Source organism: Falco naumanni, chromosome 4 (assembly GCF_017639655.2).
Source record: "Falco naumanni isolate bFalNau1 chromosome 4, bFalNau1.pat, whole genome shotgun sequence".
NCBI lineage: Eukaryota > Metazoa > Chordata > Aves > Falconiformes > Falconidae > Falco > Falco naumanni.
Window position 1 is genome coordinate 79,627,736 of NC_054057.1, and position 23,611 is coordinate 79,651,346.

General features: G+C 36.1%; 1 protein-coding gene across 1 annotated transcript in view; it reads right to left on the reverse strand.

Moving 5' to 3' along the window:
- Positions 1 to 23,277, reverse strand: part of DNAH3 (dynein axonemal heavy chain 3) — a 70,200-nt gene extending 46,923 nt beyond the window's left edge. The window contains exons 1-23 of the mRNA XM_040591500.1: positions 23,192 to 23,277; positions 22,622 to 22,730; positions 21,050 to 21,151; positions 20,318 to 20,543; positions 18,948 to 19,017; positions 17,741 to 17,930; positions 17,059 to 17,248; positions 15,161 to 15,356; positions 14,056 to 14,181; positions 13,163 to 13,358; positions 11,665 to 11,844; positions 11,146 to 11,282; positions 10,882 to 10,987; positions 10,132 to 10,310; positions 8,320 to 8,504; positions 6,864 to 6,987; positions 6,134 to 6,287; positions 4,293 to 4,437; positions 3,793 to 4,004; positions 3,376 to 3,467; positions 2,830 to 2,944; positions 2,117 to 2,233; positions 697 to 876 (exon numbers count right to left, since the gene is read on the reverse strand). Of these exons, the coding sequence (XP_040447434.1) occupies positions 697 to 876; positions 2,117 to 2,233; positions 2,830 to 2,944; positions 3,376 to 3,467; positions 3,793 to 4,004; positions 4,293 to 4,437; positions 6,134 to 6,287; positions 6,864 to 6,987; positions 8,320 to 8,504; positions 10,132 to 10,310; positions 10,882 to 10,987; positions 11,146 to 11,282; positions 11,665 to 11,844; positions 13,163 to 13,358; positions 14,056 to 14,181; positions 15,161 to 15,356; positions 17,059 to 17,248; positions 17,741 to 17,930; positions 18,948 to 19,017; positions 20,318 to 20,543; positions 21,050 to 21,151; positions 22,622 to 22,654 (3,255 nt within the window). The 5' untranslated portion in view covers positions 22,655 to 22,730; positions 23,192 to 23,277. The remainder of the gene's footprint in view (positions 1 to 696; positions 877 to 2,116; positions 2,234 to 2,829; positions 2,945 to 3,375; positions 3,468 to 3,792; positions 4,005 to 4,292; positions 4,438 to 6,133; positions 6,288 to 6,863; positions 6,988 to 8,319; positions 8,505 to 10,131; positions 10,311 to 10,881; positions 10,988 to 11,145; positions 11,283 to 11,664; positions 11,845 to 13,162; positions 13,359 to 14,055; positions 14,182 to 15,160; positions 15,357 to 17,058; positions 17,249 to 17,740; positions 17,931 to 18,947; positions 19,018 to 20,317; positions 20,544 to 21,049; positions 21,152 to 22,621; positions 22,731 to 23,191) is intronic.
- Positions 23,278 to 23,611: the final 334 nt, after the last annotated feature.

Genomic DNA, 23,611 nt, shown 5'->3' on the forward strand with positions numbered 1-23,611 from the left:
TCGCAAACACACACCTTTAATTCGCAAACACACACTCCCTATGTTTTTGACAAACACCTCAGCTCACACTACCACTAAGTATCTGGCCTCTTACCCAACTTCTTACTTACAGGGAACAGAATAGAATATGTAATTGCACTTACTATCCCTATTACCTTATCCTGACACACTATCATTTCAGTACGTATTCATCAAAGTTTTGAATAACCATTCCCCCACATATTAGAGAACAATCATAGGCAAAAAAAAAAAAAATTAGTTGCTTTAATAATGTGTACACCTTAAAAGCCTAATGCAAAATCTAATCGTATCCGAAGAAGTCTTTCTACAAACTGTTAGTGAACTCTAAAGGAGATCCTGAAAGCACAAACCATCCATCTTTCTACCTAATCCTGATAATTTAACTATACAAAAGCCAGAAAATTTAGAATTAAAATGTTACTTGAACTCTAATTTGTCCTGCAATATCCAGCCTTTACAGAAATCTCAAAGCAATCATGATACAATCTACCAATTTTACTGCAACACTAGATTTTGGTGGGCTGTAGGTAAAGGATTTTCCACTCCATATTATACATTCTTGTGACTTAAACACAAATATCAAGCTCCAGAAGAGCTAGTATATCTTCATGATAGTAATAATCATTTTACCAGATAGGGATAAAAACACATGCTTTTTTAAATGCAAGCACTTACCACTTGTGCCATAATATCCTTCCAGTATGAATCCACAACCCTGAACTTTCTGCCCTCTTCAGGCATTTGAGCTATAATGTCTTCTGAACTAAAAATTGGTTCCAAATACAACCATGTTGCCTGACATTTTAACCAGCTATCTAGAATATCCTGCATTAAACACAGCTTATCTTCCCAAGCCTGTAATGAGAACATTTTATATTTAAGCAAAATTGTATCAGTAATTAATCTACGCTGAGGAATCAGAGCACGAGTTGTTTGGTTTCAAATTAAAATAACAAAGAGAGAAAAATACCCACAGTTGAACAATTTTAAAAAACAGAAAAACTTCATTCTTCTAAAAACACTAACAAACACATGAAAATTTCTTATAAACAACAGATGTATTCTTTCACTAGCATGGTCTATGGAAAGTTGTGAGAGAACTGCCTAAATAGTGCAGAGATGACTAGCATGGCAATCCAGAATCTCTTCTTTTAATTCTACTGTTGTACTTTCTACCTTATCATCAATGAAATGATAAAAGCTTAACATGGTATTCAGCAGACTGAGTAAATGTCAGTTCACAGGCCCTATGTGGAGTGGGTTCAATGTCTGGCCCACCAGAAAAAGCTATTTCATGCAACTCTAGCAGTACAAATCAGCAGTAAAAGCAGAGATTCCTTCTGAATAAAGAATCTCAGACCGCATTGCTTTTGTGACTTTGACAGCCTACACTGTAAGGGATATGCAGGGAATGTACTGCAGGGAGAAAACACAGCCGGCCTTTACTGTTCATTATTCTGCAAGAGGTACATGGAAATTGTTTAAGATAGCTCTGTATCAATCGTTCCTTTTCATTTCACTCAGCTTTACCTATGATTTGGCTAAAGTCCACAGGAAAGGATAGAATTTAGGTCTTAGCATTGCATACAAATCATCACTATTAGGCCAGAAAAAGTGATACTAAATACTGATGGAAAGAAGTCTCTTCTCTCTGCATAATCTTTCTATTAGAAATTCATCATCTTTAAGATCACATCTTTACAAAATAGTAGGACAGCTAAACAAATTTGAAACCCTTATGGATCATGCCAATAACAGAGGATTACAAATAAATTCTCTCTCACAGCTGAGACACCTATGTCTTTTTATACAACGCAGCAGGATTTGTTTAAATCAACTGACCCATTCCCAAAACATTCAGCTAAAACCCCATGCTTGCAATGACTAGATTAGCAATGCAATTACCATTTCTTTAGAGGTTTGCATACCATTGTCTGGAAACCATTAATTCAAAGCTCTTGAAGAAAAATATGAATGTGTGTTCTTAGGAACAGTTAAAAACTATATAACTTCTTATCACGCCAAAACACCTTCAAGCACTTAAGGAAAGCTTATTACAAGACAAACAAGCTCAATCAAACCAGCTTTTCCTTACCTGGCATTCAGCTTCTATTGGTTTGATGAAGGGAGAGCCACACATTGTCTGAGTCTTAACAATGTGATCATCCAGCAAAAGCTGAATGTCATCAATTGCTGACAGGATGCTGGTGTTCTGTAAATACATCACATTTTGATAAGGGAAATACCAGTTGCTTTATTTCACTGCTCTTAAGCCTCACACTCATTTGGCTTCCTGTTCCCCCCTTCCCTATGGTGGTTGAAGGTAAGAAAGCAGCAAGGCATTGAGAAAGCCTGCAAGATGTTTGAAGATATGAAATGGTATCTCCACTGTACATCTCTGTTTCGAAGGTCAAGAGATAGATTGTTTTATGAATGAGAAACTAGCCAGGGATGCTAGTGACTTCGCACTCAATCTTTTGCAGTATGAGTCTTATACCTTCAGGGCAAGTTAAAATTTCACTGCTGTCCAACTTTCCATACAACAATGAAGAAGCTCTCAGGCTTACAGTTTTGTTAGATTGAGTATGTTGAGATCACAAGTTACCCAGATACTAAGGTCAAAATATAAGGGGATATAGTAATAGATAAATAGTAACAGAGACATTTGCCCAGGCTCTGGGGTATGATACCACTTTTCATCATGCCACAATGAATCAGGTGTAACTTCCCTTTAATATTTCTCAATTGGTATTCAGAATCAAAGTAATTCTTTTCAACAATATATATATTGATTTGGTGTTTACTCACAGTATCCCTGTACTTCACCAGACTGAACTGCATATTGTCCCACTCAAATTTCATTTTCTCTATCGATTTCTCTAAGGAATACTCCTTACTTGCAGCTGCTCCAATAGGTTCCAGCCTAAATTGAAATCAAGCATATCTTTGAAATGTTTTTGCAACATAGCCAAAGAGCAAAAAAAAGCAGTTGTAAGTAGACTTGCATATCAGACTACAATTCATATGAATTTGTTAATAATATCATAGCTTTTATTTCAAGGAATATTTTTTTGCACTTCCAGGGTCACCAAGTTAGAGATATTAATATTAATTTGAAGATAAATATAGACAGAAAATTCTGACTGGGCACATAAAGTGGTTTAGGAATATGACTCTGGGTTTTGGTGCTTTTGTGCTACAAGAACAATTGACAGTTCTATCCATAGCTTGATAAAATACAGCTGATTTTACAGCACATTCTAACTGCACACAAAAAAACCCAAACGAACTATTAGCTGGTATCTGACGTATGAAATACAGTGACTATCTAAAAAATGAGAATAAACTTCTTACTGATCAATGTATTTTGAGAGTCCAAATTCCAACATGTTTTTTAGAGTAGTAGTTTCATTAGGTCTGATCTCACATCCTACAATTTCACTAATCTGAAAATAAAATATGAATTAAAATCTATTACCAAGATGCATGTTTGTAACAGACTTCTCAAATGGCAAGAAATAAATGCTGAAGAAGTATTAATGCAACCTCCTAATTTGCTTTTCCACCATAAATTATTAACTCAGAGAAGGTCCTGTCTGTACCACTACAAATTTCAAAACGGGTTCTATCATGTGACAGGATAAAGGCTCTTCTTATTGTGAAATAAAGAACTATTACCATATTTCACAGTACGAAATATATAAAGTAGTATAGTGAACGGCCAGTTTCTGTGGTAGAGTACCCTCAGAGTTAAAGCAGAGTTTCAAGTACCTGCTTCCAATGTCTCTCCTTCACTCCACGATTGCAGGCAATTGACAGGACAGGAAGATGCTGTTTAAATTTATCAAGCTTAAACTTCATAGTTTCTGCTAAGCGTCTAGGCCCAGCCAGATCTGGAAAACTCTTACTGAGGTTGTACATAGTCCTCCACATAGTTCCAATTTCTTCATTAATTTCATCAGCATTCAACTTCTGGAGAGATCCTGAATACGACAGCATAAAAAAAAGCACAGCAGACACATCAGAACTGGGAGTTTTCCAGGGCGGTTTATCTATCGGTATTTAGAATAATTCTCCTTTAAATGGAAATCAACTGTGTTACAAAAAATAATCTTAATGCAAAATCCAATTCAACAACTGCATTTCACAGTTTAACAGCATTTATTTCTTCAAAATTTTCTCACAATTAATCAGCCTCTTCAGCTTCTACTTAACTGACTGAAAAATGACATGTTTCATCAAATCAAATGAAATGAACATCAAAGCCTCACCATTCATCCATTCCTCAGATTTGGTATGGAAATGATATGCTGTAATCCAAAGTTGCTCAAAACGTTGTTTGTTTGCAATTATAGCTTGCAGTTGAGGAAATAGACTCTTCTCCAGCCCAAGTAACTCTTCTTCTTTATGAATAGCCTTTAAGGGGGAAAAAATATGATTTTTAAAAAAACATCTCTTATTTTCATCAAAAAATCCTACTGTTTTTTAAACTTTTACATAGGTAATATTGAATACAGTTTTTTAAAATGTCATAAAGACAGCCAGATTTGTAGATTTAGGCCTGTAGAGTTTAGGTAAATAAGACAAATGTGTTCTTGAAAATTCCCCTAGGTATTTGTATCTTTTACTACTCAAATATAAAAGTATGTTTCTATTTTAAAAATAGATAATGCACCGTGTCATTCAGTGAAACCAAGGCTCACAAGTCACCAACCCACTTTGAAACCGGGATGTAAGCTCCTCAGTCACATAGGCTTATAGGATGTATTTTTTAACTTGTGATTATTTCTTTCTGTGACAGAAAGATCTGGGAGTTCCAACCAAAACAGACATTAATTGCTGTGCTTATTCATGGTAAGATACTGTCTTTGTCCAAAAGACCTTACAGTATAAATCAATGTGCAAAGATTTAGAGTTAAAAAAAAAAAAAAAAAAGTATTGCCTTCTTCATTTTACAGGTAGGGAGGTGAAGCACAGAGAAATACTGTCTGAAATGCAGACACTGAATTCAGATTGAGTCCCAAGTCTGCGCTTTTACGATGCCAACAGACCTTTCATAAAACTTTTAATCACTCAATGTGAGATGCAGGCAGAGAAACATAAGTATTGACATTCCAAGACAAATTTTAACTTCAAGTATTCACTAAGCTGTTTGTCATGTCATTTAAATTGTGTGGATACACCCCTCATCAGGATCATGTATTGAGAAACTTTAACTTAATTACTTACTCTGATCTACCTATAACAACATATCAGCGCTGTTAACTGACATTAATTAAATGTACTAGATGCCTTTAAATCAGATTATGAGTGTTCATATGTAGGACTAGCAATTTATCTAAATCCTAAACTCATTTTTCTGTTGAATGGGACTTAATTAAAATCTTGATCCTTAAGGCTCCACATATGCAGAAATTTCATTGTCTCACTGTGATTTAGAAGATTAATTAAGCCACACAATGCCTGCGAGATCTCTCGTAAGTAACCATTCTGATTTCCCAGCAGAGGCACAGCTAAGACAAACTATTCAACCTAGAACCACACAGTACAAGGGATGGAGAGCCCTAAATAGAATCTAGGAATCCTGGTCTTCAGTTTCCTTCTAGCATCTGAAACTTCCCTTTTTGTGACACACCACATATCTAATGCCTATAGGCAACTTCTGGAAATGATACAAACAGTTGAAAAACATTTGGTTTTAATTAGAGGACAAGCAGAGGGACTGAAAACACAGCTCCAGCAGCACAAACACAATTCAGGGAAAATACCACTTCCCTAACATCCTGCTCCTGCTAACTCTGCCAGAAGAATTCTGTTTTCCAAGGAGAGCATCCTGCTACTACTGACTGCTTAGAAAAACTGAATGTCAGTATTTCAATTTAAAAAGCTCTCCAAGCTGTTTTCCCAAAAAATATGCTCTTAAGCTCAGTAGTAGGGACAACTCAGCATACAGGGACAAGAAGATATTTGCCACATGTTTGTGACTTTGGAAATTTTAAAGCCATCTTGATAATATATGGCCAGAACTCTGAAAAAAAACCCAAACAGGAACCAAACTTTTGCTCATCCAGCACACTGCAACCCACTCCATACTTGGCTAATCAATACTAACCTCAGATTCTGTTAGTGCATTATCTAGATTCTTATTTAACTCTTTAAATTTCTCAGCGTTGTTCTTCATTTCTTCCATGGTCATGACATCCCGCTTTTTGTAGCTTTCTACTTCTCTATTATAACCTTCAAGAGTTTCCACAAACTGAGAACACCTGAGGTAAAGATAGCTAAGGTAATATGATGTTCTGTTTCACTCCTTTTCAGGTTTCAATTATTTTACTAATTGTAACAGGCACTGACAAATGAAATCTGATTTCAATACTATAGTGTAAAGTAAATACAGATGCCAGTGAAAACCCATCAGTTACATCAATACTATGTAGTTCATACGATTAGAATTCAAGGTTCATTTTCATATCTCCTAATTGATTTAGTTCACTTGTATTTGCTACTTTTTTTACTTGGAGAAAATAAAGGAAGAGTAAAAATAACGTAACAAAATTATGTGTAATGCTGTCCTAAGCAATGTAACAAGATAAGGCTATCAATATTCTACCAACATCCTTAATAATTCCTCCACTCAGACCTATTTAAACATAACAATATTCTAATTTACCCTCATCAACAGTATTTTTCTGAAATCTCCATGATACTGTAAACGGTTTCTTCCTGACTTTCTCATGTCCCTTCCACATTTTTCTTCTTTGACGTTATCTCCCTTTAAATGAAAATTAGATTTGTCTTTTTTTAAAAAATACCCAGTGAAAGAAAATGTTTTAACACCATACCTTTCAAGCAAAACCATCTCTGCATGATTCCTCTTCTTACACAACTGATCTCTACTGTTTTCAAAGATTATCTCAATCTGATCAGGCCAATGGAGAACTGTGCTATTCAGGTTTATGTCATCATCTAAAATAAAAAATATGTAGACATATTGAAGAAAATACTTTTAATCAATGAGCTAATAGAATGGCAGTTGTGAAGAGTAGACAAAATAGCTAAAACCGTATCTAGGAATAAGCTGTCTAAGAAGCTACATATTTCAAGTTGCTGGCTGAATTACCTTCATTGCAAAGAGGACTGGTTGCCTAGAACAAGTTAGATTGTTAGCAAAACTCTAAAATCAAGCTAAGAATGTGAAATTCTCTGAATAAGACCTTAGCCAGACAGAGAAAATCGGTAAGAACAGCTATTTCAGAATATAAATTCTGTTCAACTACACACAGAGACAGACCACTCCTAACTAAATATCTATATCTACATAAGGTGGATAGAAGCAAAGTTTAAACCATTTCTAGTCCACAATGTGTAAATGCTGAACTATTCACAAAAGCTAGAATACACTAACCACAATGAGCACACATCTTCATATTTGTCTGTTTGCTGCATGCACTTAGGTCATTATAACTAATTGCAGTACACATGCTTATAAATCCAGCTACAAAGAATATGTAATTACAAAATACTGCGCATGCAAACACTCCAGTCCAAAATGTAACAGAAAATATCCTGGCTTCCACAGGCATCCTAATTTTTATCAGAAATAAATTCTAATAAACATGGCATATCCTAGTTATTTCTATCACTGTCTGTTCTGAGAGTGTATTCTGTTTAAGGAGAAAGGATCATCCTGCCGCTAAAACGAGTATGCATTCATATAACTGCTCTTCACTTTTATGTATGGAAAATAACATACAGCAACTGTGAATGGCACATTTTTGCTTTGAACAGAAGTGCAAACTAAAAGCAACTTTTGCAGATGCTTCTTTCACCTTGGAGATCAGCCTTTATATTAACAAAGAACAGCAAGCTATCGTAGCAGAAAAACAAAAGGTCTCCACTGACTTAATACTCAACTGCAGAGATGCAAGTTCTCACACTTTCGAAAAGCTGCCATAGAGTCTTTGAGACACAGCTTTTTAGATGATTTTCACTGAAGACTTTTTATTGAACAACACAGAGGTGTGACCCCATTTGGCCAGAGTACATGACATGAATCTGATAATGCCTAGGACATTATCCAAAACACAGAAAAAAGCACTGCCTGTGCTGTATGCCATTTCTCTAACCATTCCTTCCTGCATTGCTACATTTTGGTCTCTAATAAATTCTCTTTATTCCCTGTCTCTTGGAACTTTCCATCAGCATTCTAGAAGATGCAACATTTATGCATGCCAGGCCCAATATCTATATATAATTATTTTCATATGGAGACTTTTATGTTCTTTAATTGAGACATACAAGAAAGATTAGCATAGTCCATGAGGAATTCCAGTCTGTGTGCTGCTTCAGCAACCTCCTGTCTCAGTTTAAAAACAGTAACTTCATTGGATTTCTTTAAGTATGCATCAAATTCCACTAGCTCTTCAGTGTTCAGAGGCAACTCGCTCATTCTCTTCGCAATTAAGTTATATTCATTACAAATTCTACAACAAAAACAAAATAGACATATCACTGGGATCCTAAGTGAAGAGAGATGTAAGATACTATTAATGAAGTTTGCCTTTAAACAAGAATATTAACTTTCTTAATCAATTAACGATTCAGATTGAATACACACAGCAGACAGGCATTTATACAGGATGACACTTTACTCTGTACAATCAGTCATATAGTCCTACTATGTTTACAAGAACTGATACATAATAGCATGATTGCTCATTTGGTTACAAATTATAATTAACAGCATATTAACAGTTTCCCTCCTATAGGTTTAGAACTTCCTTTTCAAGAGCCAATCTGTTGCAGAAAGAAAGGTTTGGACTCACAAGAAAGAGCTCATTTCCACAGCAACTAAATCAGCTGCACAGTATGAAACAAAGTTGTAAAGAGAAAAATTATTAAACAATCAAGTTTATTTTACATTGTACACAGTAACAGAAAATAGAGAAAGGAAGAAATCCTGTTATTTTCCTTCTTCCCAGTGATACATTTTCTTGTTCCAGATCCCAGTTCAGTACTGCAAATACCTATAGAGACGGCAGGCATGCAAACAGCAACCATACACAAAGGATAGGCTCACTTAACATTTTGAAGGCTTGAGTTGGTTTAAGTGTTCAGCATAAGCTCATTGTCTAGATCCCATCCACAGTAAGTGGAGGCAGAGAGGCTCCTCTAGACTGTAGTTCATCTCCACCTGGAGAAGCCCTTTAGACAGGTGGGTTAAATAATTTCTTCTACAGTGATTGTCTCTCTCCATTCACTGTGGAAGCATTCTTTACCTCCCAGAGTGTTTGTTAGTGTGCGTTTGGATTTTTTGTTGGGGATTTTTTTTAATTATTTTTTTTTATTATTTATTAAACTTGCCAAAATATGAGGTCAGGACCATTGTTTCCCTAGGAAAAAAAGAAAAGGAAGAGAAGAGGAAGAGAAGAGGAAGAGAAGAGGAAGAGAAGAGGAAGAGAAGAGGAAGAGAAGAGGAAGAGAAGAGGAAGAGAAGAGGAAGAGAAGAGGAAGAGAAGAGGAAGAGAAGAGGAAGAGAAGAGGAAGAGAAGAGGAAGAGAAGAGGAAGAGAAGAGGAAGAGAAGAGGAAGAGAAGAGGAAGAGAAGAGGAAGAGAAGAGGAAGAGAAGAGGAAGAGAAGAGGAAGAGAAGAGGAAGAGAAGAGGAAGAGAAGAGGAAGAGAAGAGGAAGAGAAGAGGAAGAGAAGAGGAAGAGAAGAGGAAGAGAAGAGGAAGAGAAGAGGAAGAGAAGAGGAAGAGAAGAGGAAGAGAAGAGGAAGAAAAAACTCCAACATACTACATTCTTCATGTTGCTTTAGCTGGACATCAGCAAGGGAAGCAAGGACCTCAACCCAAATCCTAGGAGGTCAGTAAAGGAGAAAAAAACAACTGCATATTTCCAGTCTAATCTCTATGTACACCCTATACAAAATAAGTTAGATATCTATTTACAAGTATTGCTGTTTCTGTAAATTTTACATACCCACTTTGGTTCCCCTGCATGTGTCTGGTCAGGATTAGAAAACACAGCAGATGAATAAAGTTATCTCATGCACAGATATCAGTATTAGTCCATGTAGACAGCAAGAACCACGCATGCTAACAACACGTACCTTTTATTTAACTCTCTGTTTTCCATCACTGCAAATTCAATCAATCTATCTTTAAGACTTTGGGTCCGATTGCAGAGTTCCTCATTCAGTTGTACAGCATCCAGACAGAACAATGCCAAAGGGACAGTGACATGCATGGAAGCAATCTCTCTTTTCAGTTTTGTTAAGCTGTCAATCTTCTACAAATGGAAAATAATAAATCTGCTATTTTTCCTTAAAGTCTATAGATGAAAAATGCTACACTACAACTAATTAGTTCCCATCTGGTAAATAGATAATATATACCAAACAGAAGAAGGAACAGCTATTTTTTATCTTTCCAGAGCTCAGTTTGTATCCACAGATTCCACAACTAAAAGCTTTGCACAGCAATATGTCATATTAACAAACACCACAAGTTGCCTAAAGAAGTATTTAGCCATAGGCTGACTCAGGAATACAGAGAGAAAAGTAGACAGGGCTGACTAAGGACAGGACAGTCAAAAGACCAGCAAGCTGATTCACCAGATACTTTGGGTAGCCTTCCACTGGACTTCTACTGAGACTCAACAGACCTCTAGAAGAAAGCCACAAGGAAACCTCCCACATTTACACAGCAGCCCTACAGCAAGGAGCTACGTAAACTGAGATGGGTTCCCAAGGGTAAAACAAGCGATTTGAAAGGGAGTTCTTTAGGCATATGTATTAGGAAGTCAAGTGTGGTATGTTAGCTGCTGTATGAACTTGTAACAGTTGTCAGTTACTTATTACCTCTGTTAAAGCTTCTAAAGAATGTCCTCCTTTCAAGAAATCTGTGACATCTTGCTGTGCATTATTGTTCAAAAGATTGCTGTATTTCCTATACATGTTTAAATACCTTAAACACAGAAGATCACAAAAACAAACATAAGACCACAATGTGAAGATTCTCTATAACAAGAAACAAATCAACTCAAACAGTTTGTTTGAGTCAAATGGATATCATTATGAACCTGAGGGTTTGGATGGGCAATGGAGTTAACAGCCAAAACTTACTTTTGTGGGCCAAGTAAGTTGCTCTCAAAGATCTTTTCAAGTTTGTTCACATACTCTGAAAACAATGATTCATCTGGTTTGACTGTACCAAGAGTGAGATCATCTCTTTTTAATTCTGGAAATAGAAATCTTTCTACCTAAAGGGATTGAAAATACTGTAGTAACACATAAAATAGAGGAAATAAGGTATTCTAATATCCATTTACCCACCACCTAAAAAAAATAAAATTGGTAAAAACACTGCAATGTGAAAGGTTCTATTTGTAATTAACACTTGGTTACACAGTTTGCTTGCCAAAACTACATGAAAATTAAACTAAGGCTTTAATATAACTTGAATTTGAAGAAGAAAAATTCCTACGCTCTCTTCTATAATCACGAAAGTTCACACAGTTTGTGATACACAACCCTTATCTTGATCTTCTATTTGTCAGTTTCCTGCCTCATTCATAGCTTTTTATACCATAGACAGTTTTTATTCAAATTGTATTTTGCACTCAGCTGTAACTTAACCAGTACCTTTGGAAGCTCCTCAGCACTGTGCAGGATCTCCCTGAAGCAACGACTGATTAGATCCCAACATTCTTTCAGAGGTGGTTCAAAGACAATCTTGGGTTCTTCCACACTGAGTTTGACTGTTAGTATCGAAGGTACAAAGAACTGCATTTCTTGATACGGTCCTCTAAAATCACTTCCATCCTTAGGGAAAAGAATGAAAATTGTATGTGCCAAAGAAATCAGCTATAACTCTAATAATTTTTAAAAGATTCAAACTTCCCCAAATCTCTTAACTACACAGCACCAATGGGATCTTCCTTCCCTGATTTTTATTCAAAACACTGATGTCCCAATACACAAGATTTTAAGGTGCCAAATCCTAAATGAATCTATAAAAACTGGAATTAGGAAACTGAATTTAAGCCTAATTGCCTTGATTTTCCCTTAAGTAACAGAAGTAAAGCACTAATTACCATACAGAACAAGTTCTAAAATACAGCCCCAATGCCTATAAAAAATAAAATCTAGAATCAAATGCAAGATGCTGAGTTTTTTCATTGCCTTGTATGGTTAGTAAGAACTGCTCTACCCCAAACTGCCTTTACAGTAACGGAGTCCTAACCCATGACTAGACTTGTAATGTAGATGTTACAGTGATTTAAAAAAAAAAAACAAACACAAAAAAACCCAACACCCCAAAAACCCAACTCCCCCCCCAAAAAAGAAAAAACAACCCTAAACCCAAACCAACACGCATGACAAAAAAACCTAAAATAAAAACCCCAACCATCAGCAACACCATCATCACCTAGATGCAATGCTTAAGGTAAGGTTTGACAGCATATTGTGTTAAGTGTGATCCCCTGGTTGCAGCGCAGTATTTAATCTGCCTCCATTATTCTGTTTAAATAGATTTAATTTTGTCTTGGTAAATTCTGGGTGGTTTGAAATTTAAAGAATCAATTTCCACTAAGAGGCAACTTTATCATAGCCAAAACAGTGGTAAAAACTCTCATGGTGTAATGCTTATTATTACAATTATGTGCTTTACTTGAAATAATACTGGGCACCCGTTTGTGCAGACAGGAACACTACGTAGATAAATTACCCCTGCAAAGGATTACATGCATGGCTATGCACACTTCTGACTTCAAAAGGGATTGATCATGTGCTTTCAGAAAAACATGTTTAAGTGTTTGGCCTGGTTGAGTCCAAGAAAAATAAAACTAAAAGTAATTAAAAAACCCCACACACTCACTCAAAACTAGACTAGAAAACTCCCATAAAATTCTTGTTGTAACCCTAAGCCTGCAAAATGATTATTCAAAAAACCAGTTCTTGACCATGTAAAAAGAAGTCCACTGAGATGCACATCTGTTGGAAGGAACTAGCCATTCCGTTATGAAGGCAAAAGCTACCTGGGATATTTTAACTTTCAAAGAACATTACATTTTATGGCTATACAAACTATTATCTCTATGTAACACTGAAAACTATAGACATACTTCACAGCATATACCTTGTGGATCATAAAAAACGCAAGAAGATCTTCTAAGGAGTTAACCACCATCTCACGTAATTGTAATGACATTAAAGTTGCCACCGAACGGAAATAGCTTTCAACTTGCTCAGAGGAATCGCAGTCATTTTCAGGAGCAAAATGAAGCCATTTCCTTTTCTGATCAAGGAAAATAGAAGCACAAGTTGGAATCCACCTACAATGAAATAATATGGAGACAAAGTTTTTAAAAGCTTGTTAAGTCTTATTTTGCACCTTGCAATGAAATCTAAGCTCAGAATGACACAATGAGCAAAATTCAAAGGGCTAACAGAGGCTCTTAACTAGATGTCAAAGGAAACCGTACCCACCAGGACTTAGAGGAAACCTGAGTTTTAAGCTAAGGATTCTTCTTAGAATGGGCCCCTACTATTAGTTTAAATCAGTATTAACAGACAAAATACTACTGACAATATTATTAGCATTAAATGGGAAACTTGAGTTTGGAAGAGATCTCAGATGGCAGAATGCAGTCACCTTGTATCATGGGCTATTAGCTCACATAATCTCTTTACTAAATTAATTGGTTTCCATAACTTAAAAAGTTAGATTTTCAGTCACTCTTTCTATAGATTCAGACTCCAGTCCTCTCGTAGTTAGAAACCATCTAATCTCCAGTCCACATTTATTCACAGTCAGTTTATTCTCCTTTATTCCCAAGTACTTTTGCAGTTTCAATAGCTCTTCCAGCATCTAGATGTTTATTCCTCTCCACAACTTTCCCCTTTCTTTTGGCAGCCTTGTGGTTGGAACTACTTCATCGCAGTCTAAGATCTGTTTTAAATAGGGAGCTTCATGTAAATCAGACCCTAAAATACTCTTATTTATCTACTGTTACTACAGTTGGCACTGACTTGTTCTGAAGAATATTGTGAGCTTCCACACAGTGTCTTCGAACGGCCTCCTCAAATTCTGCAGGCAACAGTGGCAGGTCTCTACACAGCATTTCTTCAGTGCGAACAAATCTTAGATGACTATACCTATGGGAGTAAAACAAACAGTAGATATTTTAGGGAATTCTGTTTAAAAAAAAACCCATGAAATATAGTCAGAAAGGTCTCATATGTATTTATAAACACTAATAACGTAATTTCATTGATGCATATCACTTCATTGCTAAGCTGTCTGACAAGTTAATTCTAATGATTATTTTTTTTTGCTATTGGCAAACAATAGGTGTCACAAATTTCATTCTGTACTTCTTATACTTAAAATTGTTTTAAGTTTTTGCTGAAATGATCAGAACAATTTCCTGTCCTTTTCCTAGAGTCACTATTGTATCCAGGCATTAAAGAACATACAGAATGACACCTACTGCTTCTATTCCATATTAATAGCAATATGTATCTTTTCTGGATACCCTGTGGGGAAAAAAATAAAATTTCTTCAGCAAGGCATATATCACAGTCTGCAACATACAACAGCTTAAATTCTTGCAAATGTTACTTAAGCTCTGAGGATTACTATCTACCATAGTTATATTTATAAGAATACATATATCAATTTCCAGCAGTTCCCAGAACAATTTACAACCATGGACATTTGAAAGAGACTAAATTTTAAGAGTTAATTTTTCTCATTTCAGGAATCAAGATGAGAATTCCAAATCACTATTTACTTGAGCACTGAATCTTCGTTTAGGGATAAGACCTTTTAACAAGACCTTTTAACAAAGGGGGCGATCTTTCCATAGCACAGTTATCCATTCTTTACTGCGGACATGTAAAGCATGCTCATGGTTGCATTCAGAGTCTACAGGAAACAACCATTTTATGCTGAAATTCTTACAGGCTCAGAAAAAAAAAAAACAACTGAAAACAGAACAAATTTTGCCACTTTTTATCTATTGGCTTCCCCAGGATCTCTGTAGCATATGTAGGTAAGTCAGCAGATGCAGTCTAAGCCATAAAAAGAAAACATTCTCAATGTAATTAAGAGCTTATGAACAAGACATCTTACTGAGAAAGCCAGAGCTGTTGCAAAGTGGGCATCAGTGGATTCACTACGAACAGATTCTTTTCATTCCAGCTTTTCACTTCTTCATAACAGCTGTGCCATGGGACTGGTGCACGGACAACTCTCTGGGGAAAAGGGCGTGGGGTACTTGCAATAAACAGTCTCTCTCTTTCAGCTGGATCCATCAAGATGTAATCAACTAGAACAAATCATATATATCATGGTGAGACTGCAGGTATGGTCAAAACTTACAGATGAAAACCACAGTATCTCCATAGTTCAGGAAGTTGTAGAATTCCGCCTATTTAAAACTTACACACTGTCATATAGTTACTTGCAAGCTTCTAGGATGAAATACAGGACTATAATCAAATTACCAATTTGACTACAAAATAATTTCAGAAAAAGAAGACAAGAATTGGTCCTGGTTCTCAAAACGGGGGACAGGAGAAACACCTTTTCATTCTGTTTCCAGTTGAAGCACATTAATTTTGTGCTTCAGTTCCTCATACACAAACTAGGGGCAGAACGATCTCCTTTTCAAGGATGATTTTTAGAAGGCTTCTTAAATGTTTCTGAAACACAGAACTCTTATCATCTGTTGCATCTAGGAATTATATTACATTCAAAGGGTTGATCTTGGACCTGCTAAGTGCCCAAATTCATGTGCTACCAGTTCTGATCAATGACCTATACATATGGGATTAACAGAAACTGGGAAGCAGACTGACTACCCCTTGTTGACATTAGCATTACCACCAAAAGCGATGGTAAAATTGTGAATTAATAAAAGGCAAATTAAAGGGTACTTAAAAAGATATCAGAGCCTATAGAAGGCAGAGTGAAAACCAATCAATCTCTCATTTTGATGCTGTCATGAATGAGAGGCCACATCTATTTACTGGTCAACATATTTAAGAAAATTGAAAGGAATTATCTCACATGGGGAAAACCCAATGAAACTGTAAGACTACTAGAAAGCAACTTAAAAAAATCTCATGTTCTACAGAACTTCCTCTTTCACATTCACTTTTAGAGAGGCATTACTGAATTTCAAGGATTATGACATTCTTTTGTATTTATTTATATATGATGATCTTCTATGTGTTGAACATGAGCAATATAATCATGCACATTAATGTGTCATCTAATTTTCCTTAATCCTGTAATGTCTTAAATGAAATTCTTTGAACTTGTGAAACAAACCCAGCGTAACATTGACTTCAGCAGTTATGACACAGATTAATTTGGCTGTTAATGTGTATCACTGACCTACTGCAGAATACAAAAAAGTTTGTCTGGGAAGTATCTGTTAAAATAGCCTAGTTTATCCTCTCCCCACATCAGGATCAACTATACTTATAGTGTTGTTGACTATATTTGTCTATCATGCACTTCAAAGCATCATTCATCAATGAATCAAAGCACATTCATCAATGAATAATCTGTTGCAGTGCTTCACGATCTTTATAGTCACGATCTATTTCTAATTTCTTATTTAATTTCTTTTGCTGCAAATTAAGATGATCACTCCTTGTCCACCATCATTTGATCAATCACCTTTATACATCTGATGAGGTGATGCACAATTATGCATTTTGAATGTGATTTGGATTTGAATTAGGAATGGGAAATGGTGTGCGTATGGACAAAATGATTCTATGCACCCAGAGCTACAGAAGTTAGAAATTACTATAGTTAAGTGATGGGATGTAGGGTCTAGCAAACAGGTATTTGTTGAAACTGGAATGTTATCTAGCATGATCACAGATTACATTCTCTCAGGTATCTATTGCAGTTCTACTAACCCCAAAGGGGTGCTAAGAATAGAATGTAGACTTGCTTTCAAAGGGCAGTGAATGTCTACATACTCCGAATTACTAAGAGATTCTGAGTCTTACCAATGGCTTTCATGAGGCTGATACGATAGTCTGCCTTAACCTCTTCTTTTAAACTTGCAAGTAAATTCTCCAGGTTTGGGTTAGCAATAATGTGAGTTGGAATATGCTTTAAAATTACATTCATCACTTCCTTATCCTGAGGTGCCAGCATGTCTTCCTGCACTCCATTATATATGTAGTAACAGTACCTCTAAAAAATAATGTTCAAAATAATATATTTACTGTATGCATCTTCCGACAGATAATGAATTACTACAAAGTATTTTTAGCTTTTCTATCACTTGAACCTTTTCCACAATTGAAAGGTGCTTGAATATAATGGATTTGGGTATCTCTTGGTTCTTTGTAAACCACTGTCGATGCCTGACATTTTTGCAATACTTCTGTTTTGATGTACACATATATACCAACAGAACCGAGTGCAGCATATACTGATCTCTGAAGTACTAGCCAACAATGTGAGAGGTTAAGAATTTGGGAAGATACTTCTACACGCAAACTCATTAGAACAAGACCCAAGACTAAGCAGGTAGAAACAAATGGGCAAGGTGTAGACAATATTTAACAGCAGTTTGCTATATTGAATATTTACAAATTCTAAACCTCATGTACTGCCCTATATATATCTACATATACTGCAGATGATTACTACTTTTATCTTTAAAAGAAATTCTATAAATACCTCTAAATCATTTCCTGAAGGTGGCTTTTCTCGCTTACTTATCTCCTTCTCATGTAAGTGCATAACAACAAATTGCTCTTCTGGGGTCAGTGGTTGGTTGTCTGTATAATGTATGACATGTAATTCTGGCGTATGAGCAGATGCACAGAGTGAAATGGGATCCAAACTGTTTAACAAAGTTGGTGTACTTCTGAAAAAAGGAATATAAGTTTAGGGAATAAAGCAGCAGTAATGGATTCTTAAATCAATCTGAACAAATGATGAGTATTATATAAACCACTTACACTGCACTGAGGACAAGTATGACCTATGAAGTATTTCAATCACTCATAAAAAACCTCAGTAAAATTGTGTAACATCTGACAGGCAGTACCTTATAGAGCAATTTCATCAGACCCTAGACCTACCAGCACTATTATTCAGATTGCCCAAGATCTCCACCTATTTTCAGGTGATTATCTTACCAAAATCTTAACAATTTAAGCCAAAAGTTCAAATTTGCTCATTTGCGTGAGTGTTACACTACAGACTTCTTTTTCATGGTTATAGGCTGTTTTCTATAGGACTTTTGCCCACATTGCTCAGAATGAACAATACTCAATCAACAAGCTTTTGGCTCCATACTTGATCTACTTCACATTATCAAGTCCTTAGTTGAAGAAAATCTAAATATCCCTTTTGGTTTTTTTTCTAGTATTCATCACCATGTTATCTTAACAAGGAGTAAGAAAGTTAGTATCATAGCACTTCCAGAGAGGATTATTTCCTTGTTTTACTGATGAAGAACACAAGCACAAAGGAAATAAAAAGAAATATTTACTACAGCAGAGCACTCAATTTGACACAACTCTAGAAGCATTAGAAAGTATTTAAACCCTCACAGCAAAACTGAGACTTCATTTCTGCAATCTGTATCTCTACCAACTAAACTCTTGAGTTCTTAAGTCAGTAATTATGAAAGCAAGATGTTTCCTTTACCATGCCAAAGACTGAAATTTGTCCTGCCACAAAGAAGTAGTTAAAAGCTGCTGTCACTTCAAACACCACAGAATTTCAGTCTTGATGCACATACATTTTTTTGCAGAGACTTAACATTTCATGCTTGGATGCTTAACATAGCATCCAAGTAAAAAGAAATATTAAATCACAACTCAGATATCTAGACTGATTGTAATATTCTGTATCTTTAGAACATTACAGTACATACCTATCAGAATTCCATTGACTTCTTTGTGTAAGTTTGAGCTTTTTCCTAGAAGGATCAAATTCTTTCGAAGCTTTATGCACCAGTTAAGAAAATCACAAACTGGAATATTTTTCAAGTAATATATTACTTCAGACTGGTGAAAACCAGAGCTAACACAATCAATCAGATAATGAAGTAACAGAAAACTACAATGTTACAAGGAAGCCTTTAGTTTTGACCTAGCATTTAGCAAGACACTAAAATCATCTGTTAAATAAACTTGCTGATTCTGGGACTATGACAGCATTTAGCTCATGCTGAAGACTTCAGTGCTTACTGACCTCCCTGCACAAACCATATTTTCTGCGCTGGGACTTTCCATCTCGAATAAAGAAAAAAGCACTCCTATAAGAGGTATAGTTCCACCAAATATACTGCACATGAAAAATTTGCAAAGTACAAACTACTATTTTGTACTTTGTACAAAAATTTGTACAGAGTACAAACAAATAAACAGGTCTTTTAACAAAATTAACACATCATGCCTTTTCACCAAGAAAAGCACCATGACCTGCTTCCCACATCCCACCCATGTACTGGAGATATACACAGAGTAGAAGAACCAGGTGTATGTAAAAAAAGTGTTAGAGATCCAATGAACACAACCAAACCTTTCTTAAATAGCATACAAGGGGACTATGCAGATATTGAAACTATTAAGTCTCATCTATCCCAGGGAAATGAAACAATTTCTAACACTTCAGGGAAGCAAAGCAACTATGCAGCATGAGTATACTCACATGCAGACTGACAGTATGTAGAATCAACATGTTGAATCAACAGCATATAATATCTCACATTGTAGTATTTACATATACATGCACAGTTTACTAACCAGTAACATCAATTACATGGTTTAGATGTAAACAGTGTATTAAGCAACATTTCTTAGATTTGATCCTCAGGGAAAGATTTTAATGCCTGTCACCCATCTTGTTTTGCTATGCAAGATTTATGAATATGGACATAACAGGGGTGCACATCTAACTTGTTTCTGTTTTCCTGTTGGTACTAACTTTTACTTAGCAAAAGTAAGAACCAACCTGTATTTCGTTCATTTCCTGCTTTGCAAACAATTCCCTCCAAATAATTGCATGTGATTATTTGAAGGGACGAACTTAACTAATTAATCATAAATTGGCCTTACCTTTATTACAGTTATTCACGCTTTTGGCAATTTGTCTATGCTGACCCTGAAGTGATAAGCTCATAAGCTTTTATTAGGGATAAGCGATTTTCCCAAGGATGATGCTTTAACAGATAAGCAATTAGATGTAAAAAAGTATAGAACAAGCAAGGCTAAACTTATAAACACATTCAAATACGGATACACGGCGAGGCTGTTCTCTGCTCCGCTGAACCCAGTGACGTCCCTGTCATTGAAGAGGACTTTAATTTGTGCACATTTTTCAATTTTAAATCCCGTGCAGTAAGAGTATAGTTATTAGCTATGGAGTCACTCGGGCTTCGGTAGTAACTCTGTTCTTTGAATGGAGCTGCCAAAGTCCATGATGCTCCTTGCATCAAAGGAGGATAACAGCTCCTCTTAACAACAAGCTGAAATTGGAGAGAAAAAAAAAAAAAAGCAGTAGTTTTACACAGCACAGTAATTTAAAGAGTCTTTTTAGAGCTAGAACTGGGTTAAAGATCATTAACTCTGACTTAAGAGTCATTTGACCCCCAATCTATTTTCAGATCCTGATGCTCCACACATGTATAAGAATAATTTTACACAGTGCTTCAGTAGGAGTACTTGTATGGCTTTTTGAATAATCAAAATATTTAACCCAAAATTTAACAGCAAATAATTAACTATAAATTCAAAAGAACAGATTTAAACTGCCAAGGTTTAATGTCCAAATTATAACAGAAGTTGTAATGACACTTTTCTAAATAAAAGCAGCTCTAATGAAGGACCTGACAATCTGCTTAGTACTTTAACTTAGAAATTTAAATTATTTTTTCCTGTCTTTACTTCAACTGCCAAAGGCCTAAGATGCCCAAAATCACACTAGCACATATAATTTAGTGCATACCCTGACACAAGGGGAGAGCACACATACCTGATACAATTCTGAAGGTGCGGCTGAAGCAGAAGCAGGTAGGGGCGGTAACTCCGGTAACCGTTTTGCATGACTCACGTTATACACAGAATTGTTCTGTGACTACAGAGAAATGAAAAACAACTTCAAAGACATTTATGAAATACACTCTTCTGAAAAAGATTCATTCAGAAAGAACAAAGACTTTCCATTTTCATTGAAAATTACATATTGCAACTTTTCCAGTTTTAAGGAAATGGACATTCTGTGGAGTGGGTTCCTCATGAAAACAGGTTTTCAGATGGCACTGTTCTTTGTAGTCATTTGATAAAACTTCTAATCAGCAATATATGTCAGAATTAAAAAAAACCCAACATTTTTGTATCACTGAAAACAAATCAAATTATTTTAAATATTTTTACTTATACTAAAATAAACACTGGATGTTAAAACATGAAAGCCCACCAGACTGCCAAATTGACAGTGAAACAGTCCAAGTTCCAGAAGAAGCTATATTACCAGGATGCCACTGAAAGAACAGATTGCTCACAAGGACTCTGCAAAATGTTTTAATACAAATGTCAGAATGCCTAATACATCTAAGAGCTATGTTCCACTTCCTCAAGATGACAATACTTTGAGGTGGCCTTCCAGGACCCAGTACGAAGTTCTCTAATGACATTTTCTCAGAATTATTTAGCCTCACAAGTGCTTCAAGATGTTTTTGAACGGCACCTTTCCTTAGTACAGGCCAAAACCTCACCCCTAGTTTCCTCTGAGCTCCAAAAAACCCCAAATTTGTTTAGGAGATTCTTGAGAAACAAATTCCCAAATACATAGCGGCACTATCAGAAAAAGGAGGTGGAAGTATGTGGCATCTGAATGCAAGTGAATTAAATCAACATGAAAGAGGAAGTTACTACTCAATATAATTATGTTTGAATAACAAATAATTGTTTACATAATTGTTATTACATTTTTAGCATGTGATTATTGCTTTCTGATATATGAACTGGAAAAGTAGGCAGCTCAAACCTAGTTTTCCAGCAGACAAAATTGTGCCCTCCTCAATACCAAAGTACAGGCCGGCCCATTCAGAAATAAAAATTGAGGACGGACTGATCTGATTTACCTCCTTGGTATTCCCCAGCATGTCTGCACACAGACACACAGAAATCAAGACATTATCACTGCCAAGTATATTTCACTAAAGACAGCATCAATTGCTCTTGATTAATGACTAAAGGATTGGGCCTTAGGGTACTTTCAAAATGAATAAACCATGCAGTTTATTAGGAGATTTGTTCATTCTTAAAGGTACAAGGGTTATTAAGAAAGCCATTGTTCATTCTAAAACGGCTCTTGGTTTATATTTATTTTTTTTGTATTTCAAAAAGTTAAATACTTGACTAAAGGGATTCTTAGTAATAAGTATATTATAAAGGCTTAGGTCCAAAGAATATTCAACAAGAACAACTGTATTCAAGTAAGATTTCTTCCAATGTCAAACCACTAGTCACCAGTAATGGCCAATTTCATCTGAAGTTTTGAAAAAGTTATTGATCTTTCACAGTCACTGCTGAAAAAACTTACCCTCAGGAGCCCCGGGCTCTGTGTTGGCTTCATTCTGCTTTGGGTTTTTTGTTTGCTTAGAAGTTTTTGGTCCTCCCTCTCAATACAAGCACACTTGTCGTTACATGCACTGGAACAGAATTAGAGATCATTTCAGATGCTACAGAAGGTGTCAAAACAATCAGCTTCCTATCCCAGCTGCCAGGAAGAAGAAAAATCTCAGCTCTCCCCTTCCTTGTTTACAACACTAAGCTTTCTTCCCCTCCAAACCACACAATCTCTTTTTCTCCATTCCTCTTCAAGCTCACTTTTCACCTTAATCTTTCAAACTCTCTCCAGATGTCTTTCAAGTAAGATTGTTTCCATCCTGCTTTTCCCATTCTCAAAAAAACTGTTTCTTCCCCACTGCCTGTTCTCTCCTAATGCCCCAGGGCCTCTGGGCCCCTAATTATGGTTTACAGCAGATGAGCCATAAATTAATTGCCATGACAAATAAGTACACGTCAAAAGGAATGGGAAAAGAGAGAGATGACTAGCATGCCTTACACATCCACGAAGTGCACAAGTGAGCAAGATAAGAGCAGGTACTACCTGCAGGCGCCCTTGTTACCAGTCCGCCTGCCTGTTGCAGCTTGGTGAACTTCTCCGACACTCTGCCTTTCAGTCCTCAGCTTCGTTGCCCCAGTTACAGCATAGCTGAAGGAGCCTGGAGACAGGAATTCCCTCCTCCCTCTCTTCCCCCTGCGGAGAGAAAACAGCCCCTTTCAGTGCAGTGTTTTGCCAAGCTGTGGTCAGGGAGATTCAATTGTGGAACCAATGAGCAACTGTACAGGTTCATTTTACCTCTGAAAGCTACTGAAGACATAGTCCTCAGACATCTGAGATATTCTGACATTTGTATGAAAACATTGCACACAGCAAGGGAGATCCCAGAGCAATAAAGGCTATATAAACCCAAATTTACTAAGGAAGAAGGGGGGGGGGGGGGGGGGGGGGGGGGGGGCAGGAATT